We start from the raw sequence: 24,965 nt of genomic DNA on the forward strand, positions 1-24,965 counted from the left end.
TAAGAAGAAAGAAAAAAAAGAAAAGTTGCCTCTTCTGGGGTTTGAACCAACGCCCCTCAGTTTCAATGCAACTGACAGCGATTCTAGCCTATTTGAATACTCTTCAAAGTGGTGTTAAAGCATTAGGGTATACAACCTTAAGCTAGTTTCTTTCATAAGATTTATTCATTGTATAACAATCATTCTTTACACAATTCTTTTAAAATCACATGCCCTAACAATTCCTTAATAAAATATCAAAAGTATTTTTATCATGACGTTTTCTGTCTTCCATGTAGTGAGTTATTCTACATAGCCTCAGATATTTGATAATGTACGGTTGTACTTTGTAAATTACTTGTGGTTTGCGTAGTGTGGTAACAATATTTCAATATTAGTCGGTTGATTAGAACAAATGGATTTTATTCACTTTCTTCGATCATAAACAAGCTGCCAGTGACATCCGACAAAGCTCCTTGCGCATTTCAGTAGAGAACATTTATCATACTGAGAAGATCTTAGCTCTTTGGGCACAATGCAGTATTAATGGCCAGCAGCATTGCCCAGGCATGCTAGGAATTATACTACTTCAAAGTAGCAATAATTAACAAATGATACGGCTTTGTCATTTCATTAAAAGCTTTTATATCTCATTTTGATAATTTGTTATTTTATATTAAATCTGAAAACAAAGCATTAGGGAACAAAAGCCTGACTATAGATAAAATATTGATTTTAAAACGTTTAGTTATGAAACTATTTTTGAGATTAAATATACATTTGCTAAAATATGAGAACACGGACCGTCAACGCTATGATCACTAAATGGATCCACAGCTCAAAGAACCACGTCAATGGCGCAGCGCAATATAGTGTCTAGTGTATTCTTGTAACTATATGTACAAAAAATAGATAATAAAAACGATTGTAGGATCTGCATTTACTTAAAATAATCGTTGAGTATGACTTGATTATGATTACTGGCAATTTCAAAAACTACTAAAATAGATAAATACAGAATCCCTAAAGAAAGCCCAACATGACAAAATTGAAAATGTTGCAGGCTCGGTTTGATTGAGTCTGTTCGGCACCGGCTTAAGCAGAATTCAACATATAAACATGAAATAGTAAAATTTGAATTTAGAAACATTCGCAGATGTGTTCATACGGCGGTTATCATGGAACCTTCAATGTGACACTGGAGTGCCATTCCATGAAAAGCGGCGTATGATCCCCAAGTAATAATTAAAATGGAATTTTGAAAGGGGATCAGGGGTTATGGTTATGAAGCCTGCATATCACAGATAATTTGTCAAAAGACAAATTTAAAAAGCAGGCAACATATCCTAAGGGTGATTCAACATTATTCAAGTAGCAATATTGGAACCACCCAACTATAAAATGCCGAAAAGTTTATTAAACTAAACATACCACTAGCACAACAATAATGTCGTGCTGAACGATATTCACTAGTATATCTTAAACACAGCTTTTTACTATTTCATTCATTTATTTTACCTTTGTTCATTGAATATCCGTTGTATAAGTTTTATTGCATCAGATTCCTACCATGCTTATCTTGAAAAGGTCTTTCTATCTTATTATAGGTAACAGCACTTATCTAAACGTGTATTTCAACAATTATTGATAAAGTAACTGTTACCTGGCTTCATTATAAAATGATTTTACATTTACCTCCCTTCGTAAAACTCTGTAATTCTTGACGAGTGAGCCTTATGTATGTTAAAAATCAAAAAAAGGTTTTAGAAAAATGAGGATTTCACAAACACAATTAAGAGGATACTTTAAACAAACATCTTTGTAGTGTACCTATCTTTTTGTAGTGTACTACTATAAGAAGGAATTTTATCATTTGTTGGCAACAGCGTTTCTTAGTGGTCACGTCATATTTAAACCCTTCAACATCACACTCAAGTATTGTTATCATTTACTGGCTTTCATCCAAGGCGTGTCCAAATTAAATTCTCTTCTATAGCGATAATAAAGGTAAACTGGTAAACATTTATAATTTATTTATCTTCTAATGTGAAAGAAATGCACAAAAATGATATGTGATTGAATTTTTAAACAACAAGTAAACATGTGATATAGTGTAAATTATATCTCATAGTTTCATTCTCCTTTACAAAATAATCAAACATTTATTTTTTTTAAAGGTGATTAAAAGTAAACTTATTCTTATTATCAATATGTATTAATACCCATTTTTACATTCTAACAACTCTAACTGTTCAAAACACAGTTACTATAATAGTTTTTGTACAATACCGTACAATGGTGTATATCAAAATTACTAAACAAAACATCGCTCCAGAAAAAAATGTTTGCTGTTTATCTTATTGCTTTTTACTTATTTTCTGATATGTTTATGTAAACATGATGATGATAGAAAGAATATCCTCTAATATAATGAATTCCTTAAGATTTTATTTAAATATATATATTATATATATATTGTATTTCTTGTGCTTACGCCATTTGTTGTGATACAAAAAAATGCGAAAAGTGTTCTGCAAAACAAACCAACTCTCTGTCATCAAGGTCATTATTAGCTCTATATCCGGACCTCTTTAAATGTAAATGTTTTGATAATCGTTTATTAATGATGCCAATTAAGTGACGTCAGTCTGACGTTCTATTAGCAAGGTCATTATCTTACGATAGCAAAGTAGCTTGCCTGTACGTTTATCATTGAGCATCTAAATGACGTGTGGCATCATATGTTTACAGCTATGTTTGTCAATCATTTTCAATCATTTTGTAACTGCTTCTTTTTAATCCAAGAGAACTAGCAAATTCATATTAAAAGTCCTCTCCGCCGGTGATAATCATATGGTTAGACCTACGCGGTTTATAAATTAGTACGCATTTTAAGTATATTTCAGAATATTTTGATTTTAATGATTTAATTTTTTTTACACACAATTATTAATTTTTTCATTTGACAAACATACATGTTTATCTAAATATGCAAAACATACAAGCGACAGACCGAAGAAGGTGACAGTTCAACTTCTTGAATTATCATGTTCATCTTTACGAACTAGCAGTTTCATCTTCATGATTTCACAAAATCAACATACAGAATTCACCAATTCACGATTTTAACTTCATAAATTCAAGATTTCAACTCGATGAATTCACTATTTCTACTAAACGAATTCCCGATTTCAATTTCACGAATTCAACTTAATGAATTCACGTTTCGAATTTCACAGTTTCGATTGTTAACCTTAAATCGAAAATTTGAGAATTATGTATGCTACTATTTCAAGCAATGTAAACAAAAAAATAACAGAAATAAAAATACCAAACGAAAGATTTTATCTTTAAGATGCTTTCTAAGTATTTTATTTCATACTAAACCTTCTTTCCTATTAAAGTTAAGTTAAAGGTAATTGATCTCAAATGATGTTACAGTATTGAGATTGTTTCCGATTTTTAAAGTATTGTCATCACACTAAAAGCAGAAGACAATTTATTATCTATTTTTGTCATTTACAACAAGACACTGACATAACATTAGGATGGTCAAAATATTGCGTCGTTATTTCTGTCTAACGAATGTCAAATTAGAATTAATTAACAGTTAATTAAATAAACGAAAAAGTGAATTAGAAAATAAACAAAAATAGGTCTTTTCGATAATCTTAAAATATGTTAATTTCATGATTTATTATTATCATTCACCTCCATCATCAACACCGATTTATATTTTTAAAGAAGAATATAAAAAATGAAATCTAACAATCCTACGTTGAAATTGCTTGAGATTAATGATCAAAGTACATTTTTTACATAATATCGTGGTATACTAGTAAAAATTGCTGAAAACTAGCGATCAATTAACATTTTTACATATTGTCTTGTTAACTGTTACAAACATATCGATCTAAAAAATGTCTTTTAATATAAGTATTTACTTAAAGAGGAAATGTTACATATATATTCTACTTAAGACCTATTTCCTGTAACAAGGAGACATTAAATGAATTGTTAATGCCGTACATGTATGATAGATAAAAACAGTTACTTTTGTCATAAATTACATACAAGGATTTCCCATCGTTTTTATTTATTTTAATGAGAATCAGACACGAAACATTACGTTAAGTCAGGACTATAAAATGTTGGAATTAAAAAACTCATGTATCAGTTAACTTTTGGTGATACGTTAAATTGTTTAAAAAAAATGATCTCTAAAGAATGTTTAGATACGTTACAATAAACGATAAAAAAACTCTCTAAAAATTAAACTGTAGGGACACTTTGGTGGTTAGGAATGATGTACTTTTTATGTTGAATTACTATTGTACAGGTTGGATTTTATTATATTTGTGAATAACTAGGGCTTATCAACTTAACATAATGTTACATGCTAATGTATAGAAATAAATTTGGATTTAAACACATCTTCTCACGAGAATGGGTTGTACAAGCTCGATATCCTACAAGAAAGTGTCATGTAAACATTACAACTCCTTTCTTGCCAGTCAAAAATCCACATCAGCAGTCACTGCAAACAAGATTGAACTTTTGCCTCGAGAACGTGTAATTGTGCAACGGTCATGGCCAGCTTTGCAAAAGGATTTACAAGGAAATGGTCTGCAAGTGTTTCTTAAAATATTTGAACTGTGTCCTGAAGTGAAATCTCTTTTCTCTGTTGAAAATGTTCGCCATTCACAACTTGCGAAGAACGCTATGATCAAAGCACACGGAGCTCGCTTTATCAAAGCAATAGGAGTAACGATCAACGATAATGAAGAATTTGAGCATGATGAAAACAAGTTATGCAAATATTTGTTCGTTTTAGGACATCAGCATAAACGATTCGCCAGATTTAAATCTGAATATTTTGAAATATTCTATGACGCTTTAATGTGGCAATGGGGGCGGTGTTTAGGGGAAAACTTCACGCAGGAAGTGTCAGATGCCTGGAGTCGTGTATTTGTTTTTCTGATGGTAAAACTGAGGGAAGGCTACTGTTCAAACGAGGAACAGTTGAGCAAAATATAACTGAAACATGACTGTTTTACTGTTTTTATTGTCGAATCGCAAGTACTACACATTTTACTTGCGAGGATAAAATACAAAAATAAAACATACAGTACTTAAGAATATTCGGCCTAACATTTCGATCTCGGTAAACATTAACATAATACAAAAAGCGCATTTAAATGTAAATATTTGAATCAGTTGTTAAAACATAAACATATCACAGTATGGATTTGTTTGAATTTTCAACAACATTAAATCATATGTCATCTTTAGTTGTTTGAGAGTTTAATTTCTTATTTTATGCAATATAAATATCAGTGATGTCAAGAAAATAAAAAAAGACATGTATATCTTTTCTTTATGTTGGACAATAAATTTATTTACGATTCGTGGTTAGACAAAGTTACAATTTTGCTGACACACTCTAATGTAATTTCATTATATACATGTATTGTTCTTGCCTGTGATTAATCTACGATTTTAAATATAAAACATCAACAGTGTATATCAAAGATGTTTCATATAGTAAATGATAGCATATATATCGATGTTTTTTCTCACTGATCCAGCTTTCATAAAATGCTAAACATCGTTAAACCATTAGACGGTATTGGAATGTAACAATGCACCACATGCACTTGCAGTCGCGCATGCACTTAATTGAAAAGTTTAAGTTCTGTCAGTCTCTTGACTTTCATTTATGTAAGTCTCTTGTATTGGAGTTATGTTACCGTAAGGAGGACAAAGACATTTCCATTAAACGTTACGATAAGTGAACATGTTGAACTTTTCTTCCAAAAAGGGACATAACTGGAAGAAAATCCTTTATTTCGCAAAAGCAACAATAAAATAAAGTTTGTCGCATTGAATTTCAGCCAACTTTGCACATTGACGGATAATTTAATAACAATACATAGAACAGAACAACAGAACAAATATTTTATTATTTTCCGACTTTGGTATATGCTCCTCTTCTTAACAGAAATACAGTATATATCAAGGTATCACATAAACATTACAAAAGTATGAATATTCTTATATAAATATATATACACATCAGTACATAATTATTTATCATGAGAGTGATATAATATAATGGTTATTTATACAAAGTCGGATTACAATTATATTATTTTCTTAAAATATCGAACAATTGTTATCCCGGCAAGAGAAATGCACTTGCTATACTTTTAAGGCTACTAAGTATTTCTACAGCAATATAATATTGAAACAAAAGCAATAAACTATAGTACTTCTTTGGAATATATTTCTATTACAGACTCAAATAATTTATACAATGAGTATAATACGATGTTAACAAATTACTCCTTATTTTCAATGCACAATTCAGATAGCAAGCTAGATTGTTCAAAGTGTGTACATTCTATGATTTAAACAACTGAGTGAGTTTAAACACACTAGGACGTTCGTAATAATAATTGTTTATATATCGTTTTCTTACACTTTTATACTTTGTACATGTTAAGATAAAATGATATTCATCTTCAATGTCATTTGATCTACATATTTCGCAAACTCTCTCGCTCCTTTCTATCCTATTCTGTCCGTATCTACCGGACTCAATACTTTGTTAATGTGAAGAGAGTCTTAACTTTGTTAAAACTTGTCTACACTTTTTTGATCTAACAACACTCAGGTAATCCTCAAACACAATGTCTTGTTTAACATTCTTAAATAGTCACGTAAATATAGGAAAGATGTGTTTGTAAATAAATAGATACACGGTTTTGAGTTATATGTTCTTGAAAATTATGTGTTATGACTTAAGTCCTAGCGAGCGTTTGACTCGTATTTAAGCGAATAAAATGCTTTTTGCAGCCATCTTTTTCTGGCCATAATCTAGCTGGTTTACAAACATACTCTTATTACCAATTGCGGTTCCAGATATATTAAATGAACAAGTTCACATTTATTTTTATACAGTCTAGATCAACTTTATACACAGGATAGTGGCCTTCTCCTATGCCTTTACTCTGGAGCTAATTTGTTTTACGAGCTTCAAATAACTTTATTAAATAATGTAATATTAAGCACATAGTTCACAAATTTGATTTGCAGGAGCATAATATCCAAAGAGGAAGCCGATTATTCTGGAAATCATTTTGAGAACAAAACTTATATCCGAATTATGATGAATCCGAGATTGCATTCATATAAGGCAAATGATTTTAGTAACAGACAAAGGAGAAAGCGGCGGATGCAAAACAATTAAAGGAGACTGTAATACAGACGACGAAAAGGAAAATTATTTATATCTTCTTAAATATAATATCATGATGAGTGGAAAACAAGATACCAATCTTTACATTTTTGAAATCTCCCTGTCATATATGATTTAATTTGTTAATTATAGTTGTTGTCGTTGCATTTTGTTGTTGATGTTGATGATGAAGATGAAAATGTCAAAATGATGATTATGATAGTGCATTTTTTCTAAATAGAGAAGAATATAGATTACAATTACGTTTGCTGATTTGTCAGTCCGTTTTTCTCTATTTTACTGTCAGTAGATGCTTTCAATATGTAAATGATAAATTACATTTGCATCTCAGATCACACTGGTCTGCTGTGGTATTTAGTTTTATGTTTAACAGAAACCTATAATTATTTTTAAAAAAAAACTTAACAGAATGACAGACGTTTTGTATCATTTCCACTAAACCGTCCTTGTGTCCTTGTATTATCTCGTTTCAGGTCCGATAACCGAGTATATTACTCTTTTGAACTTTAAAGTTAAAAATAAAACACACTCAACGTGTGTAAAGTATCATAATAACTGTAGACATTGTTCACCGAGTTTCAAAAATGGTGATTGTTTTTTTAACATTGTTAACAGGTTTTATAGTTGTGGTTTGCTTGTATTAATCATATCCGTCTTAAAAGAAAATAGACTGGTCTAAAAACAAGAGCTGTCGGTAGGACAGCAACACTCGACTATTCTTAGTGCTTGATAGTAAATAAAACCTGATAAAAAGGTAAAAAGTCGAAAAAGGGGCATAATTCTGTCAAAATGCTTGATAGAATTACCTCCTCCTGTCTACAGGTCGGGGTCATGATGGTTAACAAGTGTGCAAAGTTTCAAAGCCATATGTCAATGTACTTTGAAAATATTTAAGGTATTACAAAAACTTCAACGTAAATTCTAAGTCGAAAAGGGGGCATAATTCTGTCAAAATGCTTGATAGAGTTATCTCCTCCTGTCTACAGGTTGGGGTTATGATGGTGAGCAAGTGTGCAAAGTTTCAAAGCCATATGCGAATGGGTTTTTGAAATATTTGAACTATTACAAAAACTTTAACATAAGTGGTTACGCCGACGCCGACGCTCGGGTGACTACAAAAGCTCTACTTATTCTTATCAAATAGTCGAGGTAAAAAGTTGAAATGTGCCTCCAAACGCAGGATCCCTCCCTATCCCCCATTCCCCACCCCCCCCCCCATTAAATCCCCGTCAGATTCTGTTGTCAATTAGTTATAGCCTGCCAGCACTGGGGATATATTTAATTACGGACAATTGTTCTTACGGTCTCAGTTTTGTTTTACAATTCCTGTCTGTCAAGATTCGAGAAATAAATTGCTACAAGGAATCAGTAACTTGTCAGCTGACGGCTAATAAATTGACTTTGCCAGCTCCATCTTGAGCCAAAGATTATTTACAATAGAACAATCATGAAATAGTTAATCAAATGATGAAATCAATTGGCATATTGCTCATATTGGCATAAACGTGGTGTCTCATTTGGGACAAGTCATTCACGGTTAACACATAATTATCGTCCCATATTTTTCAGTTTAATTAAGGGTATATGGCGATATGGAAAGTCTATTTTCTTTGTTAAAATAAATAAAAACTTTTTAAATTGCACGAAACTCTTTTTATAACTGAATCATCAACCTCTGACAATTATAAAAAGCACCGACATTGCCAACGTGTTGAGACACAGAATTTCGCCAAACAACCTACCTTTAAATTAACATTTGATGACTGCAAATATGAAATGTCTATATAAGTAGCAGTTCTTATTTACTTTTTAGTATAACGGAACTGGTGTTACAAGCCTTACACAATGGCATAATAAGGTTTAAACATATTTTTTTAAATGGGACAATTAGAAGAAAGCATACACATTAACTGGTGAAATAAGCATAAAACTAACATTGAAATGGTATAATAGTCGTACAACCATCAATCGAAATGTTATTAAGCATTAAACATTAAATCAAAATGGTAGATAAGTATTTAGGCATCAATTTAAAAGAAGAATAAGCATTAAATCATAAATTGAAATAAAAGAATAAGAATAAAACCATCATTTGAAAGAGTAGAATAAGCATTAAACCATCAATTGAAATGGTAGTTTAAGCATAAAACAATAATTTGAAATTTAGAATATTCATTAAACCATCAATTAAAATGGAAGAATAAGCATAAAACCATACTTTAAAATGGTAGAATAATCATTTAACCATCAATTCAAATGGTAGAATAAGCATTACACTATAATTTGAAATAGTACAAAAGGGATTGAAACATCAATTAGAATAGTAGCATAAGCATAAAACCATCATTTGAAATAGTAGATTAAGCATCAAACCAACTATTGAAATGGTATAATAAGCATAAAACCATCATTTGAAATGGTAGAAAAAGCATTAAACCATTAATTTATATGGTAGAATAAGGATTTAACAATCAATTGAAATGGTATATTAAGCATTAAACCATCTATTGAAATGGTAGAATAAATATTAAATTATAATGGTAAAATGGTATTTTACTTGAAAATGAAATAACACAATACGGATTTAACTCATAAATATCACAGAAAAAAAAATATGTGGCTTAGGATATGTTGCTTCATTTTTCAATTTTGTCCCTTTGCAGCTTATCCGTGACATACAGACTTTTAATCTCTGATCATCTTTCAAAATTACATTTTATTCAGTTTTGCCCATTGTTTTCTCCTTTAGGGCACACGCTTTTTTATTTGGGACGATATGCTGCTTTTCATGGAATGGCACTGATGTGTCATATTTAATGTTCCATGATAACCGCTATATGAACACATTGCTGTTTAAGAATTCAAAATCTTTACAGGTCATGTTTAATGTTGATTTCTGCGTAAGCCGGTGCTAGGGGCTTTCAACTATACTACCGTCAATGAACAAGCTCAATCAAACCGGGCTTACATCATTTGTTTTTTATTTTTGCCGTGTTGGGCTTTCTTTAAGATAACTGTTTTTTATTCTTTATTTTAAACAAAGTCACATTCAACTGTCTACTTAATATACATTCCTAAACAGATTTTGACACAACATTAACTGTCTCGGAAAATACAGGTTAAACGTTTAAAGCAATAAAATTACCTTATATTCGTTCATTTTTGTTCCATGGACAGGCAGCACACGATTAAAGATATAAAATATATATTCAATTTAATGTAAAAAAAATATTTGTAAACATATTACTATTAATATCAAGCAAGAATCATATTTCTTAAAACAAGTTCAGAGTTACTTCATTTTTTGTTCAAACGAATTCTATAGTCTTATTCACACATTTTTTTTCCAATGTCATCTGAAATTTCCACCTGTACGGTTAATAATGAGATAGTTTTATTTTAGATCTAAAATTCATTCATTGCAGACGCGTTTGTAAGGAAATCCCAAATAATTTTTAACAGCATTGGCATTTTTTGTTTCACATAAATGAGAATATGTTCACAAAGTTTAGATATCAGTCTTTACTAAAGCGTCAATATCCTACTAACTAGGTTTTCTGCATCTAACATGCCGTTCACTTTCAAACAAAACAAGAATTGTTTATTGATTATTAAGTTTAATTAAGAATGATTCCATTTAGGGCAATTAAACTTTACATTAGAAAGCCATTCAAATTGGATGTGTTTTTATAGATATTTTCAAAGCAGCACGCCTCCAGATTTATGCTAATTTTCATGAGAATTTTGAAAATGTATTAAAAAGAAAAATATTGTAAAATTACCAAAATGAAGCAATTTACGCATTACAAACAACACTTACAACTCATGTAAATTGTCTAAACGAGGTCCAAATTTAAAAATAACCTTTACTGCGTTAGTTACACTGAATACCTATGGTTATAAATACTGAAAAAAAAATCAATCATAACTCGCACATAACATGTAACATGTAAAATATTACATTGTTATACACAGACTTAAACGGTATATACAATTCTGATGTCTCAACCTATAAAAACAACCCCTCAGACAAACGGGGCTTTGAATCAACGTTATCTGTTCACAACATGCAGATTAAAAAAGTGCAATAATATAATTATCCTTAGAAAACAAAACAATGCTTCTTTAACAACATGTTCAAGAAAAACTTTTTTCCAAGGCTTGCGATATAAATATAAGTTACATTTACTTAATCGATCTTGAACAAACATGCATAGGTCTAATATATTTTAAGAAAAAATAAATATGTCATTAGTTCTGTTCAAAAACACACAAACTGTAATGGTTAAAAAAAGAATATTGTTTAAAGAAACCGATTTATGTATAGGCAGAATGTCAAAACATGACAGCAATGAATTGTTGTCAATTTCGAAGTAATATCAAGTGAATACTTGTATTCTTAAACTTTTGTAAAAGCCAAAAATTAAACAATTTTTTAATACGAAATAAAACTCATAATTATAAAGCCAAGAGAACAAAAAATAAAAAGTTGACTTTTTTGCTTGGGAATAGGAAAAATACAATGCATGTTTAATGTTAACACGCTCAAGTTTAACATACTGAGCAAGTACACACAAAATAAAGCATAATTTTTATCTCATAATATCTTTAGATCTAACATGCGCTTTTCTCTTTTGATAGTCTTATCGATAATAAATAATTCTTCCCGCTTAAAACATCTTATTAAATAATAAATCGGATTAAGAAATCCCTTAGATCATTACTTTTATCATTTGAATCCATTTGAAGTATAACGAGCAGATCGATATACATGTAAATGCAAAAAGTCGTAAAATTCTTGTCATTATGCTCTTTGCAGCCTTATATAATCGTTAGTATAACTTAAAAGATAAACGATGTTGTAACAGTATCAAAAGTATGTAGTTGTGAAATAGTAATCGGAAATTCCAACGATTTTTGCCACTCTCCGTACAATGCAGACTTAAAGGACACTTTACAAAAAAAAACCTTATTTTTGAGATTTCTTTACATGATTTTAAACAAAACTCCGATATTTGTGAACATTTTGGTGTCGGTCTGGATTAATATATCATCATTCCCTTGTTTCCAGAATAATCATTTTTATTGTTCAAAATATTTCCCATTACCGTAAGACTACGTATTTTCCCTTTCAAGTGCTTCACTTGATGTTTGTATGAATTTCGAAATTTTAAGTTTTAGGCTTCTTCACATCAGTGGAGGTTCCTAAATAAACAGTCTTTTGTGTAATATATTTAAGAGTTTATTTCTACGATATATAAAGTTTTCCTAAACATTGTTTGTATCTACTAAAGTCATTGCAAATCATCCACTAGAGTATTCAGCATCAAAGCTGCTCTCGAGAAGAAATCGATATAAATGAATGCAATAACTTGTTATCATAATAACTTGAATCTATGTCACCCATCAACTGCATAATTCTGTAGGAAAATGACATACAAAGTTCATTACGTAATTTTAAAATGAATTGGTCCGAAACGCTGATTTCTTACTTTGTGTATTTAGATTTAATTTGCTTTTAAATATTAATACTCATTCGGAGGTCAAAAGCGACGCAGAAAACTAAAAACGAATTGTTTATTTTATTACAAGAATTAAAAGATTAAAACAACATTATCATTGGCAATTTAAGAGACAGATAATAATAACAATGAGTAATGTCAACAATAAAAGATAAAGCAATTAATGGCCTTTGAGTGTTGTAGGTTAGGTATATTTTGTTTCAAATATCAATTCTTCACATCGTCAAATGAAAAGCCCAAACAGAAACAAAATAGAACATTGGAAATCAATGAGGAAAAGTACAGAGAGGTTAAAGCTTTGTCACGTTTATCTCTAGTCATAGGTACAATTAATTCACTGATTGACTGATGATAACGCAATACGAGTAGAATGATATTATGCTATTATTATGTATTTGGGTGAAAGAAAAAAATGTGACCGACCGACTATTATACTGATAAATATCTAGAATATCTTAAATAAGAAATATATTAAGTAGTAGATTGGCCCTTCATGAAAATTTATTTATATCAGGTAGGTTAATGACTTTACTAGAAAGAACGAACAACATAAAAATTGTTTATTTCATTTAATGATATAAATGTCAGATTGATGCAACTTCTTAAATCTGCAAGCTATTCCACATAGAGAAGCCATCCTGAGAACGTTGAATAGTAATCTCCAGCTAGAGTTCCGCTGTGCCACGTGCCAGATCGTACCCACACCTCTTCACCTGATACAAGTTGAGTTAATGAAACTTTTGTGTATGAATGATCTTTAAGTCTTGAACTTTTTAATTGTCACGTTATGCATACCTAGTTCACAACAATATAAATCCTTTGTTTACATAGCGTTGTTTATTAGCGTTGTGTTTGCACTTAAGACAGCATTAGCTAAATCCCAAAATGAGAGTGGGATTTTTGTAGATACTTTTCATACTTCTGTTGCAATTCAAAAGTCCCAAATATTTTTCACAAGATTTAAAATTGAACTTAGAAAAATAAATATCATTAAAATTTAAATATCATATATGTCTGAAACGAAGTGTTTTTGGTAAAAAAAAGATTATACCTTTTAGAATTTTTTTTAAAGAAATTTACCAGCTTTTAGTTGCAAGACAGCTGAATTAGATGCCGCTGCATAATCAGCATGGTCCGCGGCATCTGACATAGATTTTCCCACAACAGTAGAATTCTTTACAAGCTCGGTGTTCATGTAACTGTGGTCTTTATTTGTGTTCAGCCAGAAAAACACGTATGTCCCCTGCAGTGGTGCAGTGAATATACCATCTACTGGATTGTACCTTAAAATATATGTCTTTAATTTCGTTACATATATATAATTTGATATCAAACAAGTTTTTCCTTTTCCGCATCTTCTTCCAGAAATCAGAAGCAAAACAATATTTCAAATATCAATCAAAAGAAATTACACCATCGTTAATTAAACATTTTCAGATTAACTGTTGTATAATCTCGAAGCATTTAAACCATTAGTTAATAAATCATGTTTATGTCCAAAGCAATGAAAACATGTATATTTATGGAAAGCTAAAAAGGTTGTTGTTTTTTTATAAAAAAAAAATATCACTCCATTCACATGCTTATTTGCTTTATATAACAAAAGCTTGCAGTAAACATTATTTACCCGTGTCCAACATTTGTTGTAACAATATCAAAAATTATTGTTTGATGGTTTCCAATATTTCCTACATCTTTTGATAGTTGTGTATAAAAAGCCACTGTATTGACCCCATCATCTAATAGAAAACGTTTGGAATCTGAAAGTATTTAAGTAAGTTAGGTAAAGAATCTTACTAGCAATAAAAGGTTTAAATATACCTTCTCCCTTCTTGGTTTTGTCCCTTTTGCAATTTTTCTTGTGTGTGTGTGTGTGTGTGTGTGTGTGTGTGTGTGTGTGTTTTTGTTGTTGTTTTGACTGGGTTTGTCGAGAATGCGTTCTGCAAGAGTAGCATTACCTTGTTGATCTTTTAACATTTCTTTTAGATTGTAATATTTTCCCTTAAAATTTACTGACAACACTACAATTGAGTAGACCTGAAACTTGCTTTTAATTGGTGTTCGTTTTTCTGACATGTGACATTGCACGTTTAGATTGTCATGCACGCGTGTTGTTTTAAAGGGACTATATGATAGAAGTGTGGTATTCAAACTACAATCGTGTGACAAATACTTGAAGGAGATGGGCTGCAAGTGAACACTACTTGTCCTTTAATCGCTTTTTATTTCAAAGCATTGATGATTATATACCTCGTTTATTTATTTTTTACACTAAATGGGACCAAAAAAAAACAACCAAAATATCATCAATACTAATTTACAAGCACGAACTAATTTATTTCTGCAGGAATCTTATTGATTCTTTCGCAGCTTTAATTCAAGCCTATACTAAATGTTATGAAATTCGAATGGAAGCAAACAAAATGAATTAATTTTGCGTAATGAAACCGAGAAAAAACTTTTATTGTATTTTATAAGAATAAATGAAGAATTTGCACAAGAGTAAAATATTTCACAACCTCCATTTTAACGAGATAACTTACAAATGTATAAGAAAAAATGCTCGAGAGGCTATCATTTGGAGATATATTAATAAATAGTTCATTTTTGTAAAAATGTCACAATCAAGAACTTCAGACAGTCCACATTAAAAACAAACGATAAGTGTTTGCATTAATCAAAAGCAATTTAATGGTTGCACAAATATCCAATGAATATTTATATAAACAATTTCCGTAATGTTTTGATAATGCTGAAATCTAACTTCAAATGCATTTAGATTGTATTAACGTTCACGTTAAAGGTATTGTAATATATATTAATTTAAAAATAATTATTTCAGTAGTTAAAAAAGCTTACCTTTCTTAACGCTCTCAAGCTTTTGAAGCCTTTCTTCAATCTTTTCAAATCTAGCAAGGCATTCGTCTAGAGTAATGTTTGTCCCCTCAACTTGAAACTGTAGAAAACATGCGAGAAAAATTAAAAGTTTCAAAGACAATATGAAAGCCATGTTTATGATAAAGTCACTGAAAGAATTGTATGAATATAAAATTAATATAGTACATTAAATTTCGTGTGATCCACAAGAGACAAATTTTAGTGGAACAGAAGATAAGAAACCTCACTAGTATTTCATTATAATGAACGATGTTTATTCTGAAATATGCCCTATTTTCATATTGTTAAGTCCTATCAGTAATAAGATACATGTCTTTGAACTTTGAATTCATTAAATAGGGCATTTCTGAACCATAAAAAACTTAAGATTGTCGATTGATATGTACTTTAATGGAATTCCTCTGAGATCCAAATTCTAAAACAAAATGATTTGCAAAACCTAATTGAGATATATACTCAGGAATGATTTTAAAAATCGTTTTTTATAACATTCTTAGCCCGATTCAGTAAAAAGGTCTACTTAGTACACCTATATAAATGAAATATTAATCTTAAAAAGTAAGTCTTATCTAAGCAAGATCACCGCTAGGCGGAGCATTATATGCCCAAAAATCAATAGGGGTCTTCTACCCAATACGGATAATCATCCTATGAAGTTCGAATATTGTTGGCCAAATGGAACTTGAGTTATGTTCCGGAAACTGTTTTCATATTTAAGGTAATAGTGACCATGACCCTTGACCTTATGACTCCAAAATTAGTAGGCCTCTTTTACCCAATATGGACAATTATCCTATGAAGTTTGAACACTGTGGGCCAAATGCAACTTAAGTTATGCTCCGGAAACTGTTTTCAGTTTTAAGGTGATAGTGACCTTGACTTTTGACCTTGTGACCCTAAAATCATTGGGGTATCTACCCTATATGGACAATCATCCTATGATGTTTGAATATTGTGGGCCAAACGGAACTTAAGTTATGTTCCGGAAACCAAATTGTTAACGGACGGACAGACGGGCGGACGGATAGATAGACGGACGGACGCCAGGGGTATAATATAATTTGTCCGCATTATAAACACGGTTGAGTCAGTCATTTTAAATGGTTTATTTAGAAGTAAAATCAAATAAGAAATCTTACTAAAATATACTAAAATAAAAATAACTTTTAATGACTAGGTGTTCGATCTTTAGACAGCGTCAATTTGTACATTTGGTCGGTTAACTTTGAGATTAATTACCCTTGCTGTTTCTTATATTCCAACTGGATCATTTTAGGAATATATTGTTTGCATTTTTGAGTATTTCCTTTTCAATTGACACAAATAAAAAAATCAAATTAGCAATATCTTATTGTCCTTTTTTCGTAAACGATAAATAATTATTAAACTAGGACAGCATTCCTTTGTTCACAACATGGTAGAAATGTGTAACATCAAAGGTTGCTCCTCATTAGCGTAACGAATAATTGGCTTAACTACTAACTATATTCATAACTGGTTGATTTTGTGGTGTTTTGGTGTTGAATTTTGTTAAGCACTATTGTGTCAACGGTTTTGAAATCATTGTATACCCGGATTTGTAATAGATAAACGTTGTTATGGTTCGTTACAAAAAAGAGCACAGAGCAAAACAAGTTGAGGCAATGACACATCAATGAATTAATTGCTTCCGCCTGTTGGAAATGAAATTAAATATTGATTCTGTCAATTTTTATGTGGAATTATTGATATTTGCATTTAATAAGAGATAACAGAGTATAATAGTTTATATTTTCTATTTTATTGATTCATCAATCCTTGAGTATAATACTTAGATTTTATAGTTTATTAAGATAGCTGATGAAGCTATATTGCATAATGTATCTTTTATCTAGAGGTCGTATATTTGCTTCTAATGCATTATTTTTCAATGACAATATAATAGAATTATTATTATCATTCTTATTATTATTATTATTATTATTATTATTATTATTATTATTATTATTATTATTATTATTATTATTATTATTATTATATTAAAGGAGCAATAAAAACAACTTATTTATTATTTATTAATTTATGATTCTTCTTTACTTCGAATACATTGCTATTAAACTGCAAACACACAAACTGTAATTAAGTCATTTACTTTATCTAACTAGTCAGTGACAATTGACCTTTATAAGCAAAGGAATTAGTGTTTCCTGTAGAAACTAAATCAGTTTGTTTCACTTTTAATGAAAATTATAGATGGACATCTTTTCTAAATGTTATAACCACATTGACATGAATATCTAGGCATTATTTGAAAACTTTGTCTCGTTTGTAACGATACTAAATAATGATATCCTCATTGATATTATCATCTTTGACATAAACTTACCCTTGTTAATTCTCTCTAAGTCATTTATTCTACATAGCAGTTTATTCACTTATTTCACAGATTATAGCTAACCTTAAAGAGGTTATGACAATGTAAGCATTCCTATAAAATAGTGATTTACTCATTAACAGACGTTCACAAATAATCTTACTTAAGCACCAAATGAAAGGCATCATAGCATCATTATTCTCTGAACTTTTTGTCTTCGTTGGCCTTAAGAGACAAGAGTTCACACGCTTTTAGCTGACGACTCTTTCTAAATATTTTTCAAAATTACTATACATTTTATTCATAAAATCGTAAGAAGACCGAATCTGAATATATTTCTTCCGAAATGAATTGACCATGGATTAAAGAGCTATGAGACGTGTCACAGTCAACTCATGTTTTTCATCCGATTTCGTCAAAAAAGGTGTCAGTAGCCAAACTTTTGTGTAAAAAAAATACTTTTTAACATGAATTGCTTTTTGATTTGTACTATCTAGTTGACATTGTGAATTGAGTTTTTGCTATTATAAGGGATGATCTAGAAAAAGGTGCATACTACAATGACTGTTACATAAAGATACATGTACATCGGCGGAACGAAAACTTAAAATCAATGATGTATCTGTATTTTGGTGTATAAGGAAATTAACTTACTTCGCAGTCTATAAACGACGCTTCTTTGGCGGAGCCATGATTATTTAAGACGCACTTTAACGGTCTTGGACGACACTTAGTCATTACGATTCAAACGTCAAAGTTGACTTTTGCAAAAGTAAAAAATAAGGAAAGCAGTGTGATAATTTCTGACTTATTCGGGTATTTCTGGTTCATTGCATGTATAATTTAAGACGCATTAGCCGATATCTTGATATAATATATAACATGTTTAGTTTGTATGAAGAATAGACGGCAAAGGCAAATGACTACAATTGAAACGAGAAGTACAAAACAACAAGTGAACATTTTATTCTCTTATAACAGTCTCAGCATTGCATGATCAACCTAATCCTCGTAAAGAAGATATCCTGAAAACGTTGTATAGTAATCTCCTCGAACAGTAGCGCTGTGCCAAGTTCCAGATCGTACCCATACTTCTTGCCCTGGTTTTTGTGATTGTTATGAAATAGATTGAACATATTTATACTTATAAAGGATATTTTAATGTATACCATGTAAACGTTATGTTAAGTTTGGAACATTTTGAATTAAATAGAGAATGTCCAGAATGATTAATGCTAATAACAATTCCAAATTGGTTGCAAAAATGCTACATCATTGATTCTGAAAGGTATATGTTTTAAATACACGTGTTCTATTGGATACCTGTTTTGAGCTGCAGAACAGCTGAATTGGATGCTGCTGCATAATCATCGTGGTCCATTGCATCAGACATGGACTTCCCGACGACAACAGCATCTCTGACCAGTTCTGTATTCATGTAAGAGCGGTCTCTATTTGTGTTCAGCCAGAAAAAGACGTATATTCCATCAACTGGTGCAGTAAATATACCATCAACTGGATTGTACCTTCAATAAGTAAATTGATACAATAATTTTATCGAAGAACAAAAAAGAACTCAAAATGTTTGAATATTATTAATACTACGCCTTGCACTTTCTTAACCTATCCTAATCCCTCTCCCTTTTTAGTCCCCTGAAACTTGATATATGGAGATGGCAGTATGGAGATTATGCACGTCTTTTTTTTCTTCCTTTGTTGAAAATTCTGGTTGCTATGGTAACAAACAGGCTGAAAATATGGCAAATTTAACACATAAACTGGGTCCAGTGATAACTCAGAAAGTACTTAAAATATTTTTATGAAACTTGAAATATGGGTAGATGGCAGTCTGGAGATTATGCACATCTCTTTTTTTTCTTCCTATGTTGAAAAATCTGGTTGCCATGGCAACAAATAGCCTGAATTTTAAGATTTCTGATTTAATTATTTTAGCTTTTTCACTATAAGTTCTGTATATCTTAAGGTGTTAACATCAATATTTAAATATAAGTTTAAGTGACAAGGTTTACAACTCTAGCACAAAAATTATCAGTATTACCTCCCTTGAACTTAGAATCTTTATTAAAAAAAATGTTGTATTTTTTAAATAACTTCTTTATTTCCTAATGTCTCTACTTCAAACTTCATATATATGTTTTTATTATCACTCAACATTTTTGAGACGGTTAAATACTCTAGCAAGACTATTTCCAGAATTATGTCCCCCTTAAACTGAGATTTTTTTTTTCGAGAAATTGGTATTTTTCACTCCAACTTCTTCATTCCTATGATTAACTTTAAAATCCCACATCGTAATAATATGACAAGGTTGTATAAACATAATTTCCTTACAAGGCAGGGAAACTTAACACATTACTGTGATATAGACAAACTTAGAACTCAAAAGATTTAAGTTCATTCATGTCATTCATACACTGGTAAAATTGAATGGCCAATGGCCCATAAGAATGTTGCTGGGGGTTCTAACCGGTAGGGGACTTATGGATTGCTTGCAATACTATGATAATTGCTTGTTTTCCTTTGCTTTTTCCTGTTCAGTTACCCTCTGCAACAGTGTGCATATTACAATAATTCTGGAAACAAAGTGATCCCTCAGAAGCATTTATCACAACAAAATAACATAAGAATTGCAGACTCGGTTTGATTGAGTCTGTACATGAGGGATAATGTATAAGTGCAACATCCTTCACGCCCCCTAGCACCGGCTTGAGCGGTACTCAATTATCAACACTTAATAGTGTTGGCATCAATGATCCCGAAGGACCAGAAAAAAATATAAAAACACTGAAACTTCACCACAGAGATTTTGTTGTAAAACACACATGTCAATGTGTGTGTAAATCTATTGTTATAAAAATAGAATGTCAGAATAGAGGTGAGATCTATTATAATTTCTTGTTTTTGGCTATTACTTTTGAAAGCCATAACCTAAATTATTAACCTTTTTTGTTATTTATATAAGTAATAATAACTATACTGTCTTAATGAAAATATAATTTAACTTAGTTAATTGGTGAATCAAAGGAAATATGATTTAGTTAAGAATATTTATTTAAGTAATAGAAAGAGCATCGAAAAACATGGCTATCTGATATTTCTTCCGCTATCCATTTCTCTGCAGTCACAGTAAGTAAACTTCAGAAACAAAATGAGTCAATCAATGGGTATGCTTTGGAATGCGGGTAACTTATATCTGCACTCAAGTTAACTCATTGTGCATACAATGTGTATACGATTTAAATCTGACATATTTTCAACAGAAACGTCCCCAATTTATGATTAAACTTGCTTTTACGGAAAGCATATAACATTAATATCAAATAACAAAACGTGACCTGACTCAGTCCTCCAAATACAAGTATAGTACAAACTTACCCGTTTCCAACATTGGTCGTAACAGTGTCAAATACGATTGTTTGGTGGTCTCCAACGCGGTTGGCGTCTTTGGAAAGCTGTGTATAAAATGCCACTTTGCTACCTTCGCCGTCTGGGAGCATTGAAAGTCGTTTTGTTACTGAAACAAATTTGTACGAAAAATGAAGAAAATGAAAGTAATTTCAATGTGTGTAAAGAGGTAATAATACATTACATGACTGAAAATGAACGTACAGCGATCGAACAACACCGATATTTGACGATTGATTTTGCAAGCAATGCATATGTACTAAGAGTAGGTGTGTAGAAATCCTTATGTTTATCAAGCCATCACTGGTGAAAAGACATTTACACTGAAAATGGTCTTACAAAGGGGTTTAACTAAAAAGTTGAGACCGAGCAGCATTGTTTTTGACAGTACTCGCCATTATGTGAATCATATTACATTACAAGAAAAATATTTAATTTCTTTCTGTAATTTGATTACTGGTCTCAAGAATAATAAATCTTAGGAAAGGTTATTGTATAAGTAATTAATGGAATCATAAAAAATCAAAATGGCAAACCTTTAGTTTCGCTTTCAAGCGTTTGAAGCCTCTCTTCGACTTTGTCAAATTTCACAAGACATTCTTCTAGCGTCGAAATCTTGCCCTCAACACGGAACAATAGACAAGTTAATAAGGAAAATAACAATTTAATAAACATTATGTCAAGCACTTCTCATTCACTAGATCTTTGATTAAAATAAGATAACAGGATACTAACGTTATATGGCCCAGAACAACAGAGAGATAAGAGAAAACTTTTGAACTTTGTGTGGTTTTAACGCCTGTAGGGGATTCATTCATATTCATAAACTGAAATAGTGATAAGCAACTAAAACCCCAGATAATTCGTTAACAGAATCATAGTTATGATGTATTTTATTACCTCCATAACGTATATTATTAATAGTTTAAATACGGTTACTGCAGTGGCTTATTCATTATTATCAAATTGTATATTGAAATACATAGAGGATATTGAATTAGTGTAGTTTAATAATTACTTTATTGAACGAGTTGGATAAAATCATATTTTGCGAGCCTCTGGCGAGCATAATATTGTTTTATTCAACGAGTTCAAAAAATTTAGTATTGAATCTACACGAATATAATTTTCTATCTATCACATATATAAAATAAGAACAATAAACTGTTAAAATGAGTATTTTTTCAATGACGCCACAAAAGTGTAACGCTAACATTAGCGCGTTTTAACGCTATGTTTCTCTATAGCGCAAATGACGTCACGTCAAAATGTTATTACACTAGTGTAATATCGTTTTTATTAAATGGTTTTATTACACTCCTGCGCCGCGGTTTATGTGATAAATATATCTATCAAACATTTCAAACGCTGGCGATCATACTCAGTTCTGTTCCTAAGTAAATTCACTGATGGGGCATCTGAGATCTTTCATCTCCAGTAAAGCTGTAAAGAAGACATATGACTTTTAAAATATTGGTGACAAAATGCATATATATATATATATATATATATATATATATATATATATATATATATATATATATATATATATATATATATATATATATATATATATATATATATATATATACGTTCAAAGTTAAACAAACGATAAAAAAGCATTTGTATTTGAAGAAATGAACAGAAAAAATATTACAACATTAGCAGCAATTATGGACTTATAGAATAACCGCCTTAAGATTGGTATTCAAATTTCCATTTGTGTTAATTTTTATAGCTTGTCAAGAAGCAAACAAAATCGTTTTTACACGTTACGTATTTTACCCTAAACATAACCCTATTTAAAACCTTATGCAACTTCTAATTATTTAAGTTATTACAACCAAGTGACCTTTCCATAGGAATCGTGTCTCGAAACATTTGCACCGACTTATTGATAATGATAACTGCAGCTTGTAATTTTGTACTTTAAGCAGGCTAAATAAGTGCTTAAGGCTGCAAATAAAAATGTTCATCGATTGAAAGTAATTAGGTTAACTCTTTTTAAACCTAAAGAACTGCTAAACGTATGTATCAAAGAACAGTTCTTAATGATTTAAGTCATATTTCACCATTAAATGCTTGAAAGCTTAGTGTAAGCAATAAGTTCAAAACTGTTTCACTTGTTTGGCCTTAAAATGATCGATTGAGTTGATAGATATTGATGTTGTTTTTGGGTTTAATTCTCTTTTATTTGCGAATGTGTCGGATGTTTAATTTATCTTAGACGTTACTGCATACACACCTTTGCCAAACACAGAAAAATTATTTACCAATTCTTACCAAAATGCGTAAGTTTTTTTATAATTTGATATTTATTTGCACGTACCGACAATTGTGTTTGTGTTTTTTTTCTATATAAATTGTGACAATGATTGTCCAAACACCTCCCTTTAATACAGTACATGTATTATGAAAGTCATTTCCGTTCATATGAGAAGAGTCATCAATACAAGAAGATATTGGCAATATTGTTTAGTTTATTTAAGTCATCCATGCAACGCTTTCAATCAGCCAGTGCTTTTCTGCATCCATCTAAAAATTCCAACTAGGCAGGAGGATATTGATGGACTATCGGAATTATTTAGACTTAATGTGTGAATGCTTGACACAAAATTGTCAAACCTTCCATTTTCTTAAAGTGTCTTACTATTTTTAGCCAGTTTATGAAAAAAATGCATAACATTATCCTAAAGGTTTTTTTAAAAAAAAAAAAACTTCTTATTCAAAGCTTTGGCAGTGAAACGAACTAATAGAAACATTGCAGATTGATTTCCAATTACAAAATTTAAAAAAGTGTCGTTACATCATTTTAGTATTGTTCGTATGAAAAGGTACACGTTATTTAATGTGTCAGATATGCAAATATATTTAATGAATATGTTCAGCGCAGTACAATAATATTGAACGATAAATTTGAATAATCCTTACTTACGCACTGATGAACAGAGGATAATTACCAGTGTATCATTTGATTTGAGACTTGACCTTGACACAGAATAATTACTGATTACAACACTAACGAGCGAAGAAAACAAATGAAAAGATTATTACACAAGTTTATCAAATCAGACATAACCTTGACATACAATAATAATTAATGATCCGGATAAAAAGCAAAAGTAGTCAGAATTCTTGGAAAATGGAACGGAAAGATGAAGCTGAAAAACCAATGCTGGGGAACATTATAAAACAAACGTGTATGAGTTATCATGAAACACAATCAGGGGGGATATTGTATTCATATCAAGCTGTTTGCTCTCTGGAATAAAACGTTCTTGGTACCAACGTAGCTTATTGTGCATACATAGAGTGACTTGGAAATTCAAATACGCTTAATTGGTTTTAATATTTACCTCCATATAAAATAAATGAGAAATGGATACTATTATACGTATTGAATAAAATTTTATGAATAAGATATAAAGACAATTTATTTTCACTTTATAAAATGCAATACATATAAAATTCAAAAGCCTACCTGCTTACTGTTTTGTTTGTGCTAGATATTATGTCAACGTTTGTT

At 30.5% G+C, this 24,965-nt stretch overlaps 3 protein-coding genes across 3 annotated transcripts; 1 reads left to right on the forward strand and 2 right to left on the reverse strand.

The window, feature by feature from the left end:
* The first annotated feature begins 4,425 nt into the window (after positions 1-4,425).
* On the forward strand, positions 4,426-5,016 carry LOC132744043 (neuroglobin-like). Its single transcript, XM_060732652.1, has one exon. It carries the CDS (start codon positions 4,426-4,428, stop codon positions 5,014-5,016), a length of 591 nt encoding a protein of 196 aa, XP_060588635.1.
* An 8,300-nt stretch (positions 5,017-13,316) lies between these two features.
* On the reverse strand, positions 13,317-15,865 carry LOC132744027 (complement C1q-like protein 4). Its single transcript, XM_060732637.1, has 4 exons — positions 15,622-15,865; positions 14,390-14,522; positions 13,843-14,045; positions 13,317-13,475 (listed from the first exon to the last, which is right to left on the reverse strand). Exons 1-4 carry the CDS (start codon positions 15,770-15,772, stop codon positions 13,378-13,380), a joined length of 585 nt encoding a protein of 194 aa, XP_060588620.1. The 5' UTR covers positions 15,773-15,865; the 3' UTR covers positions 13,317-13,377.
* Positions 15,866-19,325: 3,460 nt separating this feature from the next.
* On the reverse strand, positions 19,326-22,173 carry LOC132744044 (complement C1q-like protein 2). Its single transcript, XM_060732653.1, has 3 exons — positions 21,976-22,173; positions 21,410-21,548; positions 19,326-19,539 (listed from the first exon to the last, which is right to left on the reverse strand). The coding sequence occupies exons 1-3, from the start codon at positions 22,112-22,114 to the stop codon at positions 19,326-19,328; spliced, it is 492 nt and encodes a 163-aa protein (XP_060588636.1). The 5' UTR covers positions 22,115-22,173.
* Positions 22,174-24,965: the final 2,792 nt, after the last annotated feature.

The sequence above is a fragment of the Ruditapes philippinarum genome, unplaced genomic scaffold (genome assembly GCF_026571515.1).
Source record: "Ruditapes philippinarum isolate M1 unplaced genomic scaffold, ASM2657151v2 ctg1811_1_1_1_1, whole genome shotgun sequence".
In the NCBI taxonomy this organism is placed as follows: Eukaryota; Metazoa; Mollusca; class Bivalvia; order Venerida; family Veneridae; genus Ruditapes; species Ruditapes philippinarum.

Bases quoted from the DNA above. Each gene is read 5' to 3' on its own strand.
- LOC132744043 (XM_060732652.1), top strand. From the start codon at position 4,426: ATGGGTTGTACAAGCTCGATATCCTACAAGAAAGTGTCATGTAAACAT.
- LOC132744027 (XM_060732637.1), bottom strand. From the start codon at position 15,772: ATGGCTTTCATATTGTCTTTGAAACTTTTAATTTTTCTCGCATGTTTT. The intron at 14,523-15,621 runs GTAAGCTTTTTT...AAATACTTTCAG, and splicing joins GCTTGAGAGCGTTAAGAAAG to ATTCCAAACGTTTTCTATTA. The intron at 14,046-14,389 runs GTAAATAATGTT...ATATATTTTAAG, and splicing joins ACAACAAATGTTGGACACGG to GTACAATCCAGTAGATGGTA.
- LOC132744044 (XM_060732653.1), bottom strand. From the start codon at position 22,114: ATGTTTATTAAATTGTTATTTTCCTTATTAACTTGTCTATTGTTCCGT. The intron at 21,549-21,975 runs GTTTGCCATTTT...AATTTGTTTCAG, and splicing joins GCTTGAAAGCGAAACTAAAG to TAACAAAACGACTTTCAATG. The intron at 19,540-21,409 runs GTAAGTTTGTAC...TACTTATTGAAG, and splicing joins ACGACCAATGTTGGAAACGG to GTACAATCCAGTTGATGGTA.